Source organism: Prosopis cineraria, unplaced genomic scaffold (genome assembly GCF_029017545.1).
Source record: "Prosopis cineraria cultivar Desert tree isolate PC_DT_omini unplaced genomic scaffold, ASM2901754v1 PC1, whole genome shotgun sequence".
Taxonomy (NCBI): Eukaryota; Viridiplantae; Streptophyta; class Magnoliopsida; order Fabales; family Fabaceae; genus Prosopis; species Prosopis cineraria.
The window spans coordinates 31,433,979-31,451,792 of NW_026555332.1; the positions used below are offsets into that span (position 1 = coordinate 31,433,979).

A 17,814-nucleotide genomic window follows, 5' to 3' on the forward strand; every position below is an offset into this window, starting at 1 on the left:
GAATTAGTACAACCCACTATGGAACTCGTTTGTGCTTAGAGACTACCATTACAATAACACTTTCCCACAAATTCAGGAGTTATGCTTCTGGATTTTTCATTTTCCACACAAATTCAGGAGCCTATCATTACACTCTATTTTCCCTACTATTTCTACGTTCTAAATTTAGAACATTCCACATTGGCCAGCTATTATTTATCCCTTTTCTTTACTTTCAGGGCTGATAGGTAGTTAGAACTCAATGTAATTGTTATCTGTTGTACATTGCAAGTCGTCATTTTGATACCTCAAACTATTATGATTTGAAATCATTTGGCAGTTACTTTCATACCAAAAGACCTTTTTTTAAAAAAAAAAATTAAGAATGTGGCAAAACTATGACTCTTTTAGTATTTGGAACAATCTTTTCCCTTCTTGTATTTAGACAACAACTTAAGGGATAGAAAAAGGTTATAACAAAGGTCAAAATTTATGACATAATGAGAAAATTATGATGACTTAGAAATGATGATCAAAGAATTGAGCTCTGCTAGGCACTCAGTTGGAAGGCCAAGGAAGGAATTCATGAAGAAATCATGAATGGGATCAACTGTTGCCACACCAACAAGTTTGCATTTGCCTTCTTCATTCAGTCTTTTGCCTCTTCCACTTTTCATAGCTCCTTTTGATTCCTCAGATGTCAGCACTGTCTTCACCAGCAAAGGAGGAGCCTTGTAGACACTCCCAGCAGAAAACAAGAACTTGGCCTTGAATTCAAGGTCAACCTTTAAATAAACAACATCAACAATATTAATTGCCAATTTTATAGCTTATCACAAAGACTAAGAAAAAAGGGGCAATTTAGAACCAATATTTTAAAATCTAAACTTTATGACAAACCGAAAGAGCAGGTCACGATTTTCATGATTTAACTGATTTGATTGGTAATTAAACCAGTGACATAATAATTAAATAATATATATATATATAATATTAAAAATGTCAATAATATTTTAGAGTTGCTCAATCATAACATATTAAATTTTAATTTCCTCATTTTTTTTCTAATTTGCTTTTTTAAAGAAAATAAGTTTTCAATTTTCTCTATAATTAATTTATAGAATGCCAATGAATAAATCATGAATTCAAAATTTCACTATAACAATCTAGAGGAAAGTTAACATTAATAATTTTAAATTGAATAAAAAATTTATTATTAAAATAAGAGTAAAAAGAAAAAAGGTTCAGAATGATCCGATTCTCAATATGAGTTAACAAGTCAAATCAAGCCATTTTGTACCTGGTAACAATCTAATGTGTTAAAACACTGTTTAGAACAGGCTCAGCTTTGTGATGTTAAAGTAGTTTACCTTGCCAGATTGCTTGTTGATGATTCCTTGGAAGACGAGAGGGACAATATCAATCTTCAGAAATGGTGGCAATGGCAAACCCAAGAACTTGGTTGTAGAACTTGTCAATGGTGGAATATACAGAGTCTCAAGATCAAATGAAACAAACAGTTCGCTGTCAGCTACGTTGTCTTTGTTTCTTACCTTATCCCCAGATCCTGTTCCTCTTCCTCCTTGTGCATTATACTCAAAATCAGGATACCTTGAAATCCCAAGTCTGCAATCCCTCTCTGTACTGAAACTAACAGTATAACTGTTAGCCTTGGTACTTGGAACTTCAAGATCTGTGATTGAATATCTGATCCTCTGTAATTTGTCGCTGAAAGAGAATGAAGAAGAAGAAGAAGAAGAAGAGAAGAATAAATATTTTGTTCTAAGCTCTGGTTTGCTAGGTTGAAATTTGCAGAAAACTGGTGAGGTTGAGGGGTTTAATTTACAACCCATCGTTGAGTTCTGAAAATATGATCTGTTCGGAAGTTTCATTCATGCTGCGGAAATACCAAAAGCTGAGGTTGGGTTGTGTTTTGGGGTATGAATCTTATCTTCTTGCGTGTGAGAGATCTTAACATTGTGGAATCTGAAAGTAGCACCTGGCTCTTGAGCTGGCAAGACAAAACTCTGGGTCCCATTTGAGGGGGAGTGATCAAAGAGAGGCTTGGATTGTTTTCTGGCCACTTAATTTATTTAGATAGTTTCACTCTTAAATTGTTTAACAAAAGTGAGCATTATATTTTTAATTGATTTTTTAAAATTTATCTTTATTTTACAATAAAATAATTTTTTAATATCATAAAATGCCATTTAGAGTGTTTAAAGTGGAGATGAGAGTGGTGTTATTATTGCTTCATGAATGCAGGAAACAAAACAAAAAACAAAAATTTTGAATGAAAAGTCATTCATAGATATCAAAAGATTACAAATCAGAGAACATTAAAGTGATCATTTATTTGTCCTTCCTCATCTTAACATGAATTTGTTCTACTTTGATTAGATATATTTAATAAAATATAAATTTAGAAATGTTTGAGACATTAAACTCATTTTTTATGTAATATTCTCTTTTAATTTTGTTAAAAAAGATGTAATTTATCTTTTATTATTAATAAAAATTAACTTTAAATATTTATTGACTAGAAAACAAACATAAAAAATTATTAAAAAAAGAACAAACAAAATTTTCTTAATTATTTTCTATAATATTTTGGATTCTTGTCTGTAATTTATGGTTTCTTTACTTTAATACTTTATCATTTTCTATTCATTTATAAGCCAATTTATTCTTTTACCCTTTCTTAAAAAAATATATATCAATGAGCTTTATTTTTTCAGAAGAAACTTCCAATATTGTGATTTCACTTCTTCTATACTTATATGAGATTATTGAATTAAAAACAAGTAGATTTCACACCCCTAGCAATGTTCGGATATTATTAACCTTATGTTTGGTTGGATTTAGTAGACTGTGGAGGGAAGAGTTGGAAAATTTTGAATGAATTCAATTTTTTTAAAAAAAATATGATAATTGATGTTAAATTTTTTTTAATAAAGATAAGATGTGAGGAAAGAATAAGTAAAATTAATTAAGAATTTTAAAATCACTTCTCCATTTTTCAAATAGAAGGTATTAAATTTTTTACCAGCTGCTGTTTCATTCTCCTCCAACCAAATATGAGACAAAAATTAATGGGAGGATGACATTGATAGCCCTCAAAAGAAACATTATTACGTTTTGAGCCTATAAAACTCTGAAATTTCTCTGTAAAACTCAAATAAAATTATGTTTCAAGGTTATTTTGTGAAGCTCGATAACTGGAGTTTGTGATATGAAAATTTTAAAGTTATTTTGTAAATTTTTGAATTGTAATTGTAAAGTTAGTAAATATTAATTATTAATGTAGACTGTGTCTTTGTAAATTTATAAAGTGGTTATAATTTGATTTACATAAAACTTTAATGGATTAATGCGTTTGTTTTGACATATATTGTGAATACTATATTTTTTCTGAATATTTTTTAATTTAATAAAATTAATAATAAATAACAAAAAATATATAAAAATATAAAAATAAAATGTAATCCTTCTTAAGATAATATTTTCAAAATAAAAAAATTTAATTTAATTGATAGGGCTTAATTTTATTTTAAATAATTCTTTTTTTGTTAGAATTTTATTTCTTTTAGTTTATTAAAATAAACAAAAAAATATAAAAATATAAAAAAATTAATCTTTTTTAGGATTATATTTTTAAAAAATATTTTCTTAACTCAAAATCAAATTTTTAAGTCCCTTAATTCAATTTTAAAAATTAATAAACATAATTTAAAAAAAGAGTTATTAAGATTAAAATATATAAACGTCTGGACCTTCATTCGTGCAATGCACGTTACAACACTAAGAGAAAAGCAAAAGAAACAGAAACATGCAGCAGCAACACGCAAAGAAAAAAAGTAGATGCAGAACGAGAAGAAACAAAGACAAGAAAAGAGAACATGCACACACATACACTTTCGACCAGGCGTAAAAGAAGCAAAACAGAGCAGAAGGAGCAGCAAGCAACCGGAACACATGCACATATGCTTTTGGCCAGCAGGAGAAAAGAAACAGAACCAAGGATGCATGCATGCATGCAGCAGATGAAAACACAGAAGAAAGCACTCACACAGCAGATGGAACAACAGAGAAAGCAGACGGAACAGTAGAGAAAAAGTGAGAAGAAATAGAGACAGAAAAGCAAAACACACAGCCATGCATGCACGAAAAAAATGCTAAAAAAACAGATCACGAAAAAAAAAAAGCAGAAAAGGAGAGAAAGAGAAGCCGAGAGGGAGAGATCGACAGTATAAAACAGAGATAGAAAGAGAGTAACAGATGGAGACAGAGGCACGAGAGTTTTCTGAAAAAGAGACTGAGAAACCAAAAAAACAGATGCCGAGAAGAGAGAGACCAAGAGGGAGAAACAAGGATGAGAAAACAGAGCAAAAAACTAGTGCAGCAGACCAAGGAGAAGAGCACGAAAATGAGAGAAAAAAAATTAGAACGAGAGGAGAGACATCTAGAAGGAGAGATGAGAATAGAGTAACAGACGAGTAGGGAAAAAGAAGGCAGGAGGAAGGAAGAGCATGAGAAATAGAGATAGAGAAAAGAGAACAGAAAACAGAGCATAAAAGACAGAGAAGAAGATAGAAAGAAAGTGACGAAGAGAAGAGTGCGTCTGGAGAGGGGAAGGAAGAGACCAAGAGACAAGTTTTTCCTTAAAAAAAGGGAGACAGAGGAGACTGATCAGAGGGAGTTTTCTAATGAAAAAAAAAAACAGAGACAAAGAGAAGAAGATAGAAAGAAAGAGACGAAGAAAATGGTTTACCTTTGAGATTGAGAATGCAGAAGCAGAGGAAGCAACCCGAGACTAATTGAGTCAAAGTTTGAAGGAGAAGAAGACATCATTCGGTATATTCATTTTTTCTTCTTTCTCTTAATGATCACTGCTGGTTTATTGCTGAATGAACAGGATAAATTATGCATTATGTTCATATGATTTGCCTTGCTTTATGATGAATAAAATTAAGTCTTGGATTGAGTTTCTGATTAAGGGTTATTTCACATTCTAATAGTTGACATGTTGTTAAGGAACTTTCAAGATTTTTGATTAAAGGATTATTTAGAGTTGTCTTGTAATTTATAACTTCGAGCTAGTGTGTGCTTGTAAGTGTGGTTTAGGAGAACCTTTTTGAGTTTTAAATATTGCGAGTTCTGATTCTTACTGCAACATGTGGCTAGATACTATACATGGAGAAATCCTTTAGGGAAATTTTACTTATTGTCTTAACTGAACTGGTATGATTTTGGCATAATCTCATTATAGTGATAGTTCCAACGATAAAAAATTAGTGCAATTGTTAGGCAGAGTTTTCGAATTAAACTTTAAATATGTTTCTAATATGAAAGGGCATATTAATATGTAGGAGCATGATTTTTCATCTCTATATTAGTCTTAAGGTCCTTTACTTGTCTATAATATTGTTACACTCATACTGTATGGCACTTTCCATCAACATGTACAATTTCAATTATTATGATGAGCCTATTTTATAAAAGGTTAAGAGGAGAGAATTTGATTCTTATATAAAAAAAGTGAAATGAATAAGAGAAGATTTCTTTCTAATTATTTACTTATTGTGTGAGATTTTAAAAATTTTTGCAGGCATTTAAAATGATCTCATATCATGTAAATCAATAAGAGTTCGCAGGTATAGAGATTCAATTTATATAAAGTAATCAAGGGTTTCAATGACCCACCGTTAAAATTAATTATCTTTTTATAATCTAAATAATTTATTTAAGTTCCATGTGAGATTTCAAGAATCTTCATAGGGACTTGAATTAATCACATTACCATGTGGGATAATAAATCCTTGCAGATATAGTGATTCTCCATTTCTATAATAAATAAGTGATTTTTGTACATAGTCATATAATAGAAAAATAATGAATTTAAGTTGTAATCATATTTACTGATTATATCTTTTAGTCATGTGAGATTTGAATCTCCGTAGACTTCTAAGATAATCGTATTATCGTATGAGTTAATAAGACTCTGTAGATATAACAATTAAGTTTTTTAAAAAAATATATATATATATATATATATTATATTAAATTAATCAAATTAAGGATGTATTTAAATAAATTTAATTCCTTTATTGTGTGACATTTAGGAATCTCCGCAGATATTTAGAATAATCATATTATCGTATAAGTCAATAAGGCTTTGCAGGTATAATGATTAAGATTCTTTAAAAACATATATGTATATGCTTAAAAATATATATTAAATTACTGAATTCTTTTATCATGTGAGATTTTGAAATCTCTGCAGATATTTAGAATAACTGTATTACCATATGAATCAATGAGGTTCTGCAGGTATAGCAGCTAAATTTCCAATCATAAAACATAAAAGAAAAATAATTTTAAACTCTTTTCTTTCTTTATTTTAAAAATTCAAAAATTGAGAAAATAATTAAATTTAAATTACTTTTGGCAATTTAAAACAAACATATCAAAATTTCAGAAATTATTTTATTTGCAAAATAGTGAATTATTTTTAATTAATTTATCTTCAAAAAATATTTTCACTAATAATTTTCAAGCCCGAACTACGTGGACTTTAATCCCCATCATAGAGTACGTAGGCCTCAGAGTCAGATTCTAAGTCAAATCCTCCCTTGTAAATAAATAAACATTTTTCACCTAATTCTTATCATTTTTATATCAAACACATGAATATAAAAGGAATAATTAAAATAATTTTAAAATCATATTAATATAGCATAATAAACTTCAGGTAATCGTTCTCATGAACGAGTATTGTGGGGTGGCTAACACCTTCCCCACACTCAACTAACTCCTGAACCTATTTTTTATTTTCGTAGACCATCCATATCCTCCTTTAACTGGCTTCCCAAGATTTCCCTCAAAATCTTGGTGGCGACTCCTCATTCCGTCCAGTTCCTGCCGTGAAGGCTAGGACCTTTACCCGTGCACCATCTTTGTCGCATTTTTCCAGGTGCGATAGTTGGCGACTCTACTGGGGACTATTAAAGAGTCAAGCCTATAAGTTTGTTGTGCTCAAAATATAATATTTTTTTTCTTTTTTTCTTCTCTTTTATTAGCATTATTATCTCTTTAAATTTGTCTGTCCTGTGTTTCTTCCTCTTTTCCTCTTCTCTCTTTCCTTTCATTTTAATAACATGTTTTTAGGATAGATAACATGTGGAATAAACCTTAAGATAAAAGACCTTTATGTGTACATATATATATTTATCTCTTTGTTTGATCTGATTAACAGATGAGGGTTGGGTAGCATATATAAATAAGGTGACATGCTTGGATGCTCTCATCACACACTGTGCACTTACACAATTTGACATACATATATTTTGGGCCCTATACCCAGGTCTGTGAGTACCATAGGTTAGTAGAGGTTAGTAGTAGTTTTCCTGTGGAGTTTCTAAACTCTCAGAGGTTACCATGAATACTTCACCCAAGTTGTTACTTGCTCAATAAATTTGGTCCCTATAGAGCTTATGTTCTCGAAGGGCTAAAGTTATTAAGTAAGGTCTTCACCTTCGGGTGTGGGCATCTTGGGAGCCTTTTAGGAATAAACACCTACCCTTGAGTCACACATTTTAGACAAAAGCTAGTAGCCAACCATTCTAGCTAATGTATGGTTATAAACTTAAGTTTTCTTGAATAGGACACAGAATGAGAGTATTGATCTTTTATTGCATCATTTTCATAACATGTCATAAATGTCATCATAAGGTATTCGCATTTAAAAAAAACAAAACAACAAATTAAATAATTTCTCTTGTTATTAGATGACTAAGTTATTTTGCTTTTAAAGTCATAACTTTAACCATGTGTCAATTTTAGCTGTACGTAGGCTAATTTATCCCTTTCTCCCTATGGGGCAATAAGCACATTAAGAAGAGAAGGGATTTTCTCTCGGCATATCTATAATTAAAATCATTTTTTTATTGTTTTTTTCAAAAATAAAATTATAAGGTTAAACCTTTCAACATTAATCATGTAGGGGATTTAAGCCTCTCGTTAATTAATTGTTTACTCCATCTCCCTATGATTCAATAAGTGTTTGGAGGAGTGGATTTTCAAAAACAAGGGAGCCATATAGCTTGCTAAAATTATGAGAATTGCATATTGTTAACCTTTGCTTTGCTTAACATGAATAGTGAGCTATCCAGAATCTTTGTGAAATTGCCATAAGGGATAAATGGCACTTGAAGGTAGTACAAATCTAAATCACACTAAAAAGTTATACCAGGGAAAAGGGATCAAATTATCTATAAAACTTGAGTCATTAGAAACCTTAATTGAGTTAAGCCGTCATATCAAAAGGAAGATTATGCAAGATTTTAAAAGGAAATATGGAAATATATTGGATCTTCTGTCAGTCACAATACATAATGATGTAATAATGGAATTAAGCCAATATTGGGATGCCTCGTTAAGGTGTTTCACATTTCAAGACTTCCAAATGGCACCAACTTTGGAAGAATACGAAGAAATCTTGAGAATGCCCCTTAAGGAAAATATGACAGTATATCTTTATCCTGGGTATTTGCCATCTCAAGGTATGATAGCAAAAATTTTGGAAATTCCTAAGGAAAAAGTACGAATGGTTTGCCCAGGACAAGCAGAGAGAATCTCAATAGCTGATATAGAAGCCCACTTGAAAGTTTTGGCAAAAAAATAGGATTGGGTTAAATTTTGCAAGGTCTTGTGCATATATGGAATAATCCTATTCCCATCATCAATTGGCATAATTGATTTAGAAGCCATTAGTGTATTTCAAATGGTGGAGTACCATAATGTGAATCCAGTATCAACAATCTTGGTAGAAACCTACTTGACCTTAACTCAATGTCATAATAAGAGGAAAGGAAAGGTCAATTATTGTATAGCATTATTGAATATATGGATGCTTGGCCACCTTTATGGAAAGACGCTTCCTTTTAGAAAGAAGAATGACTCAGACAGTAATCCACTTATGTCTTTTAAGGGTCAATTCGTGATTGACAGAATGAGTACATAGATTAGAAAAGAATCTTCACAAAACTCAAAGAAAATTCTATCCTATAGAAACTAGACTGGTGGTGGAAAGAGGAGGTTATTTACCATTGTGGTGACTTTTTGAATGCGCCTTTAATAGGACCTAGAGGGTGTATCAACTATAACCCTTCCTTAGTGTTAAGGCAACTGGCTTATAAGCAAAATATTCCTTCTAAGGAAGAGGTGCAAGAGTTATACTTTCTACATGAGGAGGACAAAATGAAGTTGTCAAACTAGAATGTCAAAGAAGCGTGGCAAAAGATAGGGTACAAAGGAAAGATTAAGCTAGGGATATGTGTAGTAAACTCAAGTTCAGAATATACTACTTGGTTGAAGAGTATAATTCAAGGAGCAAATCCTTCATTCCCTCCTCAAAATCCCTTATTAGGCAATGACTTGAAAGAGATTAATAGGCAGCTGATTGAATGTTTGAAAACGAAGGAAAATGAGCTACAAAAGCTTGCTAGCTCGGAGTCCAAGAATAAAGAAGAACTGGAAAAATGCCAAAATGAATGCATTGAGTTACGGAGGAAGCTAGCAAAGGAAAGAGAAAGACATAACCTTAAAGAAACACTTGAGACTAAGAAATTGAGAAAGGAAAATGCCAAGCTGAAAAGAGAGATGCAAAGTAGTGATGACAAAGTTTAAAGTACTAAAGCAAGACTTGTCAAAACAGTCAGGAAACTGATGCATTGAAAAATGAATTACAAGACATCAGGCCTGTTAAGGAAATGCAGCAAGAAATCAATACACTCACACAATAATTAGAAAGGAAGGTGAATGAGCTAGCTAGGGTAAGAGGAAGTACAGCTGAGACAGCATAAAACTTTGTTCAGAGGCTTAATCAATAGAATGAAGTCTTAAAGGAATGGAAATCACTTTGCCTTGATCAAACAAAAGAAACTAAAGAATGGATGTTAAAATGTAGGCAGATGATTGATTTGGCTAATGCAAAATTCCAAAATTTACAAGAGCATTCAAGCAAGCTGAAGGCATAGTTCATCCCAGAGGAAGTCCATTAGAGATTGTTGAATTCTTTCATTTGTGTCATGAAATTGTAAAAGAACTCAATAGTGTGACAAAGTTCTCAATCTGTATTAATATTGGAATCATTGTATGAGGATCCATATGACGCTTTGTGGTTGTGAAATTGTTGATTGGTTTGTATTATCGTCATTCGCTTAAAACCTTGAATTTTTATGGGATCTAATATCCTTCTCATTCAATGGTCAACTTTAAATTCCTTATGAAATAATAAATTTCTGGAGGAATTTAAAGGGTGCCTGTATCGTGAAACCCTTATGTCTACACAATGCTGGATATCTTATGAAACAAACGTAAAAGGTAAAACTTATTAAAATTAATTATTATGTTACACGAGTAGGCCAACATTGCGCCTCGAAAGAAAAACTCATTTGACCAAATTCCCGCCACTTAAACATACAGCACACGATCGTGTAGTTGTGCCATAGAAAGTTCAAACGGGAATGAGTCAGTAGCCTTAAATGATTGGATGTCTGCAGTGGAATCCAAAATAGCCGAAATAAGCGACATGATGAAACTGCTAACAGAGACTCTAAAAAGGAAGAGTGATGATAATCTACCACAAAATACTATAGCGAATGAGAATGTAGCTAACAGAACAATTGAGCCAAATAGAGGATTAAATCTTAAGATACCCACGTTCTAGAATAGGGGCCTTTAACATACCAGATGGTCCTAGGAAAGATCACGCCTACATGTTCCAAATCCCACAAGTGTCATACAAAGAGAAGGAGTTGAAAGAAGAACTCAGAGAGATGAAAGATCAATTGAAGGCTCTTAAAGGATCAAATGCGTGGGGTTCCTTAGACTTGAAGGAATTATACTTAACCACATAAATTGATATTCCCAAGAAATTCAAGATGCCAAACTTCAATAAATATGATGGTACAAGTAACCCAATTTATTATTTGAGGGCTTATTGCACAAAGATGTCCATATGGTCACAAGATGAGAAGTTTCTGATAAACTTCTTTCCTAAAAGCTTGACTGGATCTGTACTGACTTGGTACATACAACTAGACCAAACAAAGATTAAAAGATGGAAAGACCTTATGGACATTTTCATGAGACAATACAAGTTCAATCTTGAAACTGCTCCAACTAGAGAACAATTGAAAGCAATAACCAAGAAATCATTAGAATCATTCAAAGAATATGCTCAAAGATGAAGAATAGTGGCTTCACAAGTGCAACCTCCGATGGTGAACTCTGAACTTTGCTCGTACTTCATTCGTGCGTTGCCTAAGCCATTTTACCAGTACATGATAGGAACATATGTCACTGATTTTGCTGATTTAATGGTAATTGGAGAAAGGATTGACACAGACATACGAGAGGGGAAAATAGCCACTTTTCAAGCTGAAAGTAGTTCACGAAAGAACTATGACCAAAAAAAAGAAAGAAGGGAATGTGAACTATATTCAACCTATAAGACAAGCTGCTACTAGTCCCCAAGTCCCTTATCAAATATAGGGAAGGAATCAAAGATAGCCACAATTTAGGTTCAGGCCTAACAAGCACAGGCAGGATGGAGAGAGGAGAAATATCTAATCTAGGGATAGTCGCCCATGGCCTAATTTTAGATTAACAAATGATAAATTGTATCATAAACTTCTAGTAGCCCAATTATTAGGTCCATGACCTTATAAGCTTCTTAGTCCACCTTACCCAGCATGGTATAATCTAAATGCTATTTGTGAATACCACATGGGTGCACCTAGACACTTAATAGAAGAGTGTATGACGTTTAAAAGGAATATAGTAGACCTAGTTAATTCTAATCATATCCAGCTTAAACAAGAGGGACGCTATACTATTACTACTAATCCACTTCAAAACCATAAAAAGCAAGTTAACGCTATCAAAGAAGAGGATACATTTTTTAAAAGCTCTACAAGGATCAAGATGCCTAAGAATGAGCTTTATGCTCACTTAAAGGAGTATGGCTATATACAAGAAATCTTCCTCACAGATAATGTTGATGATCAAAGGCTTGGATATTGTGAAAATCATCAAGAGATAATAGGCCATGATATAGAAAGTTGCGAACAGTTTAAAGAAACTGTTAGAAAAATGATGGTGCTAAGGATTGTGTCCGTAAAGAAGGGAGATACCAAGGTGTGTATGGTAGAGAAAAGGTGTATTGAGCTTGTCATTAAAAATTCAAGCCCAAAAGAGCAAGTCAAAGCAGCCTTTTTTGTGATCAAAAAAGCCTCTATAGATCTTACACCTCACGCAAGACAACCAACGTTGATTATAAGCACACCTCATCCCTTTCCCTATGAAAGCGATCGAGCAATCCCATGGAGATATCAAAGCATTATAGAGAACCATAAAAGCTCAACATTGATTGCTAGAACAAGCAATGAAATAGCAAACCCAGGAGGTGTTACTCGAAGTGGAAAGCCATACTTGCCATCTTACATTAGGAAGATGGTAAGAGAGAAAAATAACAGGCCAAAGGAAGATAATCCCAAAGAAATAAAAAACATTGGAAGATAAGTTTCTATTGATTATGAAGCAAAGTGATTACAGCATTATGGATCAATTAAAAAAAACTCCAGTATGTATCTTAATACTTTCTTTGATTTTGAATTTTGAAGTGCATCACTAAGCATTGCAAGAAGTTTTGAATCAAGTTTTTATACAGCCTAATATAACCCCTGAGAAGGTGGCAAGTGTGATGAATGTTGTAAAAGCCTCCTCTACCATTTCCTTTTCGGAAGAGGAAGTTATAAAAACTGTTGTCCACCAAACGAAAGCTTTGCATATCACTTTTAAATGTGAAGGGTTCATAATAGCAAGAGTATTGATTGATAGAGGATCAGCATTAAATGTGTTGCCGCTCTCTACATTTGAATCATTGTCACTAGAAGTTTTAAGTGTACACAAAAGCAACATTATAGTGAGAGCATTCGATGGATCAAGACGAGAAGTATTAGGATCTATTTATCTCTCTCTGGAGATAGGACTAAGCATGTTTAAGGTAGATTTTCAACTTATGAACATAGATCCAAGCTACACAATGCTGCTAGGAAGGCCATGTATTCATTCTGCTAGGGCCGTTCCTTCTACCCTACACCAAAAGATTAAGTTCATCAATAATGAGGGAATTGTAGCAATTAAAGGAAAGGAGGAAATCATGGTGAGCAAACCAAGCTCACTCCTTTATATTGAGGCTGCAGAGAAGGATCATGGAATTTCATTTCAAAGCTTGAAAGTTGAGGGTATTTGTGACAGTACTCATAACATCAATTCCATTATTGCTAAAATCATGATGAAGAGTGGGTTTATGCTAGGGAAAGTTTTAGGCCCTTATCTACAAGGAATTACATATCTGATTAAGGTTTTGGATAATTATAATCATTAAGGGTTAGGGTATGAGCCTACCTTAGAAAATTAGATGAAGGAAAAGGCAAGTTTGGCGAAAGGCAAAAAGGCCAGTAAATTGGAGATTTCACACATCAAAGAAACCTTTCCAGGCCCATCTGAGGTGATATGTGAACCAACATCTCAATGATCTCTTCCAATGAGGGTGTAGCAAGTGGAAAAAGTGCCTCAATTGCAATCGATAATTCTAGCAAAGTTCTGGGGAATTGGGAGTTTGAAGAGGCCAATGATGTCATTAGCTTAGAGTAATTGTTTTAATTATGTTGTTCATATTTTTTTATCCACTTTTTGAGCCCAGGTTTAGGTAATAGATCTTGGGTATTCTCTAATGCAAACTTTTGATGCACATAATTTATGGAAATAAATTTCAATTGCATTCATGTGTATCTCCTTATTCCACCCTTTCTACTTCAGTTCATTCTTTCCTCTTTCTTTTCTTTTCCTTATTTTTATTTCATTCCATATTCATTTCTATCATCCAGGGATTTTGTTTCTTCTGATTTTATCTCTCACCCAGAGGTTAATAAACCCTGTAAAGATGATTCGCTTGTTGCCATTGATATGCATGATTATGAGTCTGCTGATGAAGACATAATCCAAACTTTTTCTAAGATACTTGAATTGAGTGATAAGAGAATGTGCCCACATGAAGAAGTGATTAAGATGATTAATATGGGAATTAGGGAGGATCAAAAAATGCTCAAAATAGTAGATAATCCTGAAAGGGAGCAAATGATTGAGTTGTTTAAAGAATACATAGATGTATTTGCATGGTCCTATAAAGATATGCCTGGGCTAGACCCAAGCATTGCTTTTCATAAAATACCATTTCTTCCCAAGGTTGAGCTTAAGAAATAGAAGTTAAGGAGAATGAATACGGGGGTGTCCTTGCAAATAAAAGAAGAAGTAATGAAGCAGTTAGAAGCAGGATTCTTGGAGGTAGTAATTTACCCATAATAAGTGGTAAATATTGTTCCCATTCCTAAAAAAGATGGTCAGATTTGAATGTGTGTTGATTATCATAATTTAAATAATGCGAGCCCGAAAGATGATTTTCTACTACCGCACGTTAACATATTAGTTGATAATACTACTCAAAGCTATCACTATTCCTTTATGGATGGTTATTCAGGGTACAATCAAATCCCTATGCATGAAGGAGATAAAGAGAAAATAACCTTTACAACCCAATAGGGAACATATTATTATTGAGTGATGCCTTTTAGTTTGAAAAATGCTGGGGCAACTTACCAATGAATTATGGTAGCACTATTCGATGACATGATGCATAAAGAAATTGAAGTTTATGTAAATGATATGGTAGCTAAATCAGCAGAGAATGAGAGTCATGTTAAAGTCCTTAGAAAGCTATTCGCGAGATTACGCGAATATCGGCTAAGATTGAATCCTAATAAATGCATCTTTGGAGCTCTTTTTGGGAAGTTATTGGTGTTCATTGTGAGTCGTAAAGGGATAGAAGTAGATCCAGATAAAGTTATTGGGGTTCATTGTGAGTCGTAAAGGGATAGAAGTAGATCCAGATAAAGTGAGGGCAATTCAAGAAATGCCATCTCCCCAATTCAAGGAGTTTCTTGGGATGATTGAATTACATTGCTAGATTCATTGCCAATCTAACAGCTACTTGTGAACCAATGTTTAAGCTATTAAAGAAAAATTGCAAGGAGACATGGGATGATGATTATCGAAAGGCCTTTGATAAAATCAAAGATTATTTGTTAAATCCCCTAATTTTGGTTCCTCAATCACCAGAACGTCCACTAATCCTCTACTTGGCAACTTTACCTCGCTCAATAGGGGCAATACTAGGTCAACGTAATGATTTTGGAAAGAAGGAAAAAGCAATTTATTTCTCAAGCAACAAGTTCAATGATTGTGAAGCTCATTATCTCATGATTGAGCAAATTTGTTGTGGACTAGTATGGGCAACTAGAAGGCTAAGGCAATACATGCTTTACTATACTACCAGGCTAATAACACGAGTGGACCCACTCAAGTACATCTTTGAGAGCCCACACATTGCAGGTAGAGTATTGAAATGGAAAGTTGTACTATCTAAATATGATATAAAGCATGTGATGCAAAAGTCAGTCAAAGGTAGTGCGATAGTGGATCACTTGGTCGATAGGGATGACCAGCCATTAGATTTTCAATTTCCTGATGAAGGCATATGTACTACAAAAGAAGGTTGTGATGAAGGAAATGATGAAGAGCAAGAATGGGAAATGTATTTTGATGGCGCCGCCAACATACATGGAAATGGGGTGGGAGCAGTAATTGTTTCACTAGAAGGAAAACAATTTCTAGTGGCCATTAAATTAGAATTTGATTGTACTAACAATATAGTAGAATATGAAGCTTGTGTTAATGGTGTTCGAGCAGCTATTACCCTTGGTATACGATGTTTGAAGGTGTTTAGTGATTCAGATCTCATTATTCATTAAGTAACAGGAGAATGGAGAACAAAGGATGTAAAATTGATTCTCTACCAAGAACTCTTAATAGATTTGATTAAGCAATTTGAGGTTGTTAGCTTTCATCACTTAACTCGAGATAAAAATCGTTTCGCTGATGCTTTAGCCACTTTAGCAGCAATAATTCAACTTGATTGTGGAGACCATGTCCAACCCATTCAAGTAGAAGCTAGAAGCTTTCCAGCATACTGTTTGAATGTTGAAGGAGATCAAGAAGAACATCCTTGGTTCCAAGATATTAAGGACTTTATCACTAAGAGATCATACCCAACCAGAATGACTAAGAATGAAAAGAAAACCCCTCATCGTTTAGCTATGACATTCTTTATCAGTAAAGATGTTCCGTACAAGAGGGGTTAAGATGGTACCTTACTTCACGGTATGAGTTCAAAAGAAGCAAAGAAAATTATGGTTGAGGTACATGAAGGCATATGCGATGCACATGCGAATGGTCACACTATGGCCAAACAGATTCAAAGGTGTGGCTACTTTTTGTTAACAATAGAGAAAGATTGCTTTTAGCATGTTAAGAAATGCCACAAATGTTAGATCTATGCTAATAAGATAAATGCTCCTTTAATCTCATTACATAATTTGGTATCACCTTGGCCATTCTCAATGTGGGGAATTGACATTATTAGTCCAATTAACCTAAAAGCTTCAAATAGACATTGCTTTATCCTCGTCGTGATTGACTATTTCACAAAATAGGTAGACGCGAATTTATTTGCTAGCATCATGTAAAAAACATTCCTTAAATTCATGAAGACAAATATTTTGTGCCAATATAGGATTCTTGAAAGGGTCATTACTGATAATGGTCCTAATCTCAATGGAATGAAAGTCAGAAACTTTTGCGAGAAGTTCCAAATCAAGCATAATAATTCAACCCTATATAGACCTCAAATGAATGGAGCAGTTGAAGCAGCCAATAAAAATATTAAGAAGATCATTGGAAAAATGATATAACTTATAAGGATTAGCATGAGATGCTTCCCTATGCTTTACATGGTTATTGTTCTACTGTACGCACATCCATAAGGGTAACCCTATACTCCCTTGTTTAGGAAATGGAAGTTGTCACACCCATTGAGATGGAAATTCCATCTTTTAGAGTATTGGCTGAGGCCAATTTAGAAGAAAATGAATGGGTACGAATCTGATTTGAGTAACTCAACATGATTGAAGAGAAAAGACTTACTGCAATGTGTCATGGACAATTGCACCAAAAGAGAATGGCAAGAGCTTTTCATAAAAAACTTCGCCCAAGGGAATTTAGTGCTGGTGATCTTGTACTCAAGAAAATATTGCCTAACCAAGAAGATAATAAAGTTAAATGGGCTCCGACTTATAAGGGACCTTATATTATCAAACATGCCTTTTTTGGAGGAGCGCTAATCCTAGCTGACATGGACGATCAAGAGTTAGCAAAGCCCATTAATGTAGATGCTGTCAAGCATTACTTTGCTTAAATAGAAAATGAAAAAGAAAGAAGTGCTCGCTAGATTGAAAACTTGTAAACGCAACCTAAGCAAAAATAAGAGCCAACAGAAAATGAAAAGGAAAGAATAGCTCATTAGGTTGAAAACCTATAAAGGCAACATAAGCAAAAGTTAGAGCTAAGAACAAGCAAAGTAATGATAAGAAAAAGAAGAGTTCACTAAGATAAAAGGATGTCTTAGGAGAAGAAAGGAAAGCATAAGAAGTTAAGTATCTATGTTAGGGAAAGTTGACTCCATCGTCCCTCACACTATGCATATCAATGGCAGCTCAGTGAAGCACTTGTTAGGGTTTTGAAAAGCTAAAGGAGAGAGATGTGATTAAGTGGATTCACACATCCCATTCGCACTTAGGCCATTTGTACTCATAA

General features: G+C 33.3%; 2 protein-coding genes across 2 annotated transcripts; one reads left to right on the forward strand and one right to left on the reverse strand.

Moving 5' to 3' along the window:
• Window positions 1-367: 367 nt before the first annotated feature.
• On the reverse strand, window positions 368-2,031 carry LOC129316761 (uncharacterized). The gene is made up of 2 exons (XM_054961143.1): window positions 1,350-2,031; window positions 368-764 (listed from the first exon to the last, which is right to left on the reverse strand). Exons 1-2 carry the CDS (start codon window positions 1,869-1,871, stop codon window positions 489-491), a joined length of 798 nt encoding a protein of 265 aa, XP_054817118.1. The 5' UTR covers window positions 1,872-2,031; the 3' UTR covers window positions 368-488.
• Window positions 2,032-14,712: 12,681 nt separating this feature from the next.
• LOC129287744 (uncharacterized) lies at window positions 14,713-16,304 on the forward strand. Its single transcript, XM_054924009.1, has 3 exons — window positions 14,713-14,962; window positions 15,091-15,864; window positions 15,976-16,304. Exons 1-3 carry the CDS (start codon window positions 14,713-14,715, stop codon window positions 16,302-16,304), a joined length of 1,353 nt encoding a protein of 450 aa, XP_054779984.1.
• The last annotated feature ends 1,510 nt before the right edge of the window (window positions 16,305-17,814 follow it).

Bases quoted from the DNA above. Each gene is read 5' to 3' on its own strand.
- LOC129287744 (XM_054924009.1), top strand. From the start codon at position 14,713: ATGGTAGCACTATTCGATGACATGATGCATAAAGAAATTGAAGTTTAT. The intron at 14,963-15,090 runs GTGAGTCGTAAA...CCAATCTAACAG, and splicing joins TAAAGTTATTGGGGTTCATT to CTACTTGTGAACCAATGTTT. The intron at 15,865-15,975 runs GTATACGATGTT...AACTCTTAATAG, and splicing joins TCGAGCAGCTATTACCCTTG to ATTTGATTAAGCAATTTGAG.
- LOC129316761 (XM_054961143.1), bottom strand. From the start codon at position 1,871: ATGAAACTTCCGAACAGATCATATTTTCAGAACTCAACGATGGGTTGT. The intron at 765-1,349 runs GTAAACTACTTT...GTTTATTTAAAG, and splicing joins TCAACAAGCAATCTGGCAAG to GTTGACCTTGAATTCAAGGC.